The sequence below is a fragment of the Lactuca sativa genome, chromosome 1 (assembly GCF_002870075.4).
Source record: "Lactuca sativa cultivar Salinas chromosome 1, Lsat_Salinas_v11, whole genome shotgun sequence".
NCBI lineage: Eukaryota > Viridiplantae > Streptophyta > Magnoliopsida > Asterales > Asteraceae > Lactuca > Lactuca sativa.
Genome location: NC_056623.2, coordinates 111,854,708 through 111,858,646, shown reverse-complemented (window position 1 = coordinate 111,858,646; position 3,939 = coordinate 111,854,708). Strand labels below are relative to the sequence as shown.

Genomic DNA, 3,939 nt, shown 5'->3' with positions numbered 1-3,939 from the left:
TTGCTCCAATATGTTATTTAGTTAATAAACTTATAATTGTGAGAGTATATATTAATAAGATATATACCATCATTAAGGTGTTTTAATGGTGATCATTTTGTATAGAGAAATTAAAAATCCTTCTACTTTTTGTTCTTACAAATCTTTCTACCCAATGAAATAATAACATGTGTCACATTTAATGCTCATTTAATGATATTTTAGTATACTAAAATGACACATGTTATCATTTAATCAGGTAGGAGGATTTGTAGTTGAAGTCTGTGAGATTCAAACATGATCAACGCCATTTTAAAGCGTTATATACAAAAGAGAAATTAAATATGATATGTTTAAAAAGATCATATGCATGTTACATCATCTTATAACACTATACATCAAGATCTCATAGATAATAAATTGCTATAATATAATTATGAACCTTAATAATATGTCCCTTGAAAATTAATCAACCAACTTTTATACTGTTGTTTAGATCATGATACTGTCAAAAATAAACATCGCATCACACCTTAAAACTTTTAACTATTTTTAAAATGATAACTTTATTTTTCAAATACATATTCATCCATGACCACTTATATCACTAATCGGCTAGATAAGAAAAAACTTAATTTTCTTTAATGAAATGTTAAAACTTGTGAGTTTTAAACTAGAGATTTATTTCATTCTAAAATGTTTAAATCTCAAATAATTTTTATAAAATCGTATTTTACTGTTACCTACGTAAAACCAGATAAATAGAAAAAAAAATAGTTACACAACTTTTTGTCCGTTTGTGATCTTACTTTTTGTATGATCATAATTAAAATATTCTAATCTTTAAAGCATAAGTAGACGATTTGAAATTTCAACTACCTCATTTATTCTTCTGGAAAAAATCAGTTAAGTAGACGATTTAAAATTTCAACTATCCTACTTATTCTTCTGGAAACTAATGTTTATGTGGAAGTCTTAATAGTTCCAATATTATATTTTTTTTATGAAGAATATATTTTTGATGAAGTTTCCATGTATTTATATATACAATGAAAAGTCTTGTTTGTAATAATAAAACAAATGAAACTAAAGGGACTAAAAACGAAATACAACCTTTTAGCACACGACCCCCAATTTGTATGAACAAATATATAATCAGTGATTCTTCCCATATTCTCTCTCTCTATATCTCTCTCAAATCCTCTCTTCTCCCCTCTGTAAATTTCTGAAATAAAATCACACTGAAGATAGAAGACAAGCACGAAATCTCCCTAAAAATCTGAACAATCTTTGTTTTCATCGTCAATTAGAGAAACGCTGATCAATGGAGCGTTGAATCCCCAAAGAACTAACAAGGAAACAAGGAAACAGATACAAATATTCAACAATCAGAAGCTAATTCTGCCGATTTACTTGAAATCAAGTGTAGAGAGGTGTACAGAATTTACATCCATAAATGAGGTGTAAGAAGCATTACACCGATCTCAGTAGTGTCGTCGGCGTATGCGCTTGTTGTCTCCGGGAACGTCTGTTGTATCTCATCGCAGCTCAAGAACAAGCTCATGCTCAAGCACTGAGTGGTCAAAACCTAGACGGAAAACAACGCAATTTGGACGGGAAACCAGTGTTTCCTCGCTTTGATTCTCCGTTAAACAACCGCCGAAAGTCCGATCGTTCTGCCGGAGCTACTGTATTGTCTCATAACGATCGACGAAAGGATCATCATCCTTTTACTCCTGCTGCTCCTCGTCATAACCATAGCCTCTCGGATCAACTGTTTTATCGAACACCTCAGGTAGGGCCTACTACCGGAGGTCACAACAACACCGGTGTTCATTCGAATAAGAAGCGGAGTTTGATTCGGTTGCTTACGTTTCCCTTCAGATCTAAGAATCGAAACTCGGTGGATTCGGTTTCGGATCCCAGGGCATCAGATTCGACTTTCAGGGAACCCAGCGGTGGTGGTAATGCCACGTCGTCAACGTCAACGTCGTCGTCTTCGTGGTTCTCAAGCATTGTACAAGGTGGTGGTCGTAACCGGAGGAAGCAACCGGTTTATGTTGATGAATCTCAAGTAACCAGCGGAAGCGGAGTGGTCCGGCGGCAGTACTGCCGAGATCGGGGAATGTCACCGGTGCGAAACTCCGATTGCGATGGCGGAAATGAAGATGATTTATTCGATGTAACAAGCGGGTACGAGTCAAGGCCTGAGTCATGGAAAAACACACCGAGAAGAACACCGGCTCATCCAGACGGCCGGCGCGGCGGTGGTGCCGGACACGTGAGGAATTTATCCGGTTTAACATTCTGTTTGAGTCCCTTGGTTCGTGCAAGTCCTAACCGGCAATGGAATCAGAAGGGTATGCCACCGCCACCACCGCCGGAAAGCGGTTTATCAGGCGAAACCAGAGCTCCGGTGAAGCCTCATCTTTCAAACATAAAATCATTTTGCCCAAACAGATCAAGAAAATTCGCCGATTTCGGGAGGCCCAATGCTCACCATTGATTTTGATGACTGTTGTCATTGACCCAGTCGCAGATTGGTTTGACTGGGCCTCAAAGTACACGATTTTGCCTCCATTGGTATCTCCCCCTTCATACCTTTATCAATAATTACTATATGATTATTCATATTTTACTGATACCAAAATATTTTTATTCTTTTTTCTTCTTCATTTCTTTTTTTGTAATTATGAGATTCGATTTAAGTATAGTGTGAATTACAAATTTGGCCTCACATTTTGTCTTTTTATATATATTCCTCATGTGTCATAAAATAATTCTTTGTTCTAAGACAATGTATTCGTGGATACTTTATAAATAATATAATGCACACATAGTTTCAAAGTAATATTTTTCCTTTAATATAAAAAGGTTAATCACAAAATTATCATTTTAAACATTTAATATAAAATATAAAATAACTATCCATGAAATGGAAAAACAGAAAGTATTTGTTTTCATGAAATTCAATAGTTTTTTTTTTGGTAAAATTATATCATTTTTGCGAAGAAAAAAAAATCTTTATGAAGGACAATCGATGAATTTTTTTCTTAAAAAGACTGATTATTTTATAACAAAGGTACAAAAAATGATAATTTTTATAAGATGATCAAATTTTGAACAATATTAACTCGTTTTGTTACATTTATATTCATTGTGAAATATGCATGGCGTAGTGTAATTTGTCGTCACATTGACGTTATACAATAGTAGGTTACATGTCATGAAACGGGTAAGAAGTTACGAAATAAATGAATTATATGTCATGAAACTATTATTAGAAATTATAAATTTATAAAATTACACGTTAAGAAACATATGAAAGTTTTATAATTACAGTTTTTTTTGGAAAAAAAAATTCAGTTAGGATTCAGTTTTATTAAAATGTTAATAGATATTTATTAGGTATACAAATCGAATACTTATAATAGAGATTAATCTAATATATAATTTGAATTTGATTAGGAAATATCACAATCAAAAGTTGTCGTTAATTAAGAAATTACCTATCAAATATTAAATAATATTGAAAATAGAAACTATCAATTTTGGCACTTAATTAACGATCCAATCCGTTTCAATGCCAAAAGCAAATGCGGCTAACTTATCCAAAAGGTGATTTGTGATCACAGTCATTGTTGATGTCAACATCCTCTTATTCATCAAATTATTTAAAAAAAGTTAAAATCAATATTGTTAATAATTTAAGATATAATTTAAAAATGTTATTAACAATAATCATGGAGAAAAGTCGGCTTGTGACTTATGTACTAATTGGATTGGATGTCATAAGAATCATGGTTCTCATGATGAGGTTCTATGAATTGGGAAAATGGTATAAGACATGATAAATCTCAAAAGGATTCTAAAGTGATAGGGAACTATAGATCGTATGCTCATGTAAATATGGGTGTTGGGTTCTAAATTATAATCATAATGAAAATGTTGAAATACATA

The 3,939-nt window shown here is 32.6% G+C and overlaps 1 protein-coding gene across 1 annotated transcript; it reads left to right on the top strand.

The window, feature by feature from the left end:
- Window positions 1-1,149: 1,149 nt before the first annotated feature.
- On the top strand, window positions 1,150-2,716 carry LOC111921408 (uncharacterized). Its single transcript, XM_023916989.3, has one exon. It carries the CDS (start codon window positions 1,436-1,438, stop codon window positions 2,483-2,485), a length of 1,050 nt encoding a protein of 349 aa, XP_023772757.1. The 5' UTR covers window positions 1,150-1,435; the 3' UTR covers window positions 2,486-2,716.
- The last annotated feature ends 1,223 nt before the right edge of the window (window positions 2,717-3,939 follow it).

Bases quoted from the DNA above. Each gene is read 5' to 3' on its own strand.
- LOC111921408 (XM_023916989.3), top strand. From the start codon at position 1,436: ATGAGGTGTAAGAAGCATTACACCGATCTCAGTAGTGTCGTCGGCGTA.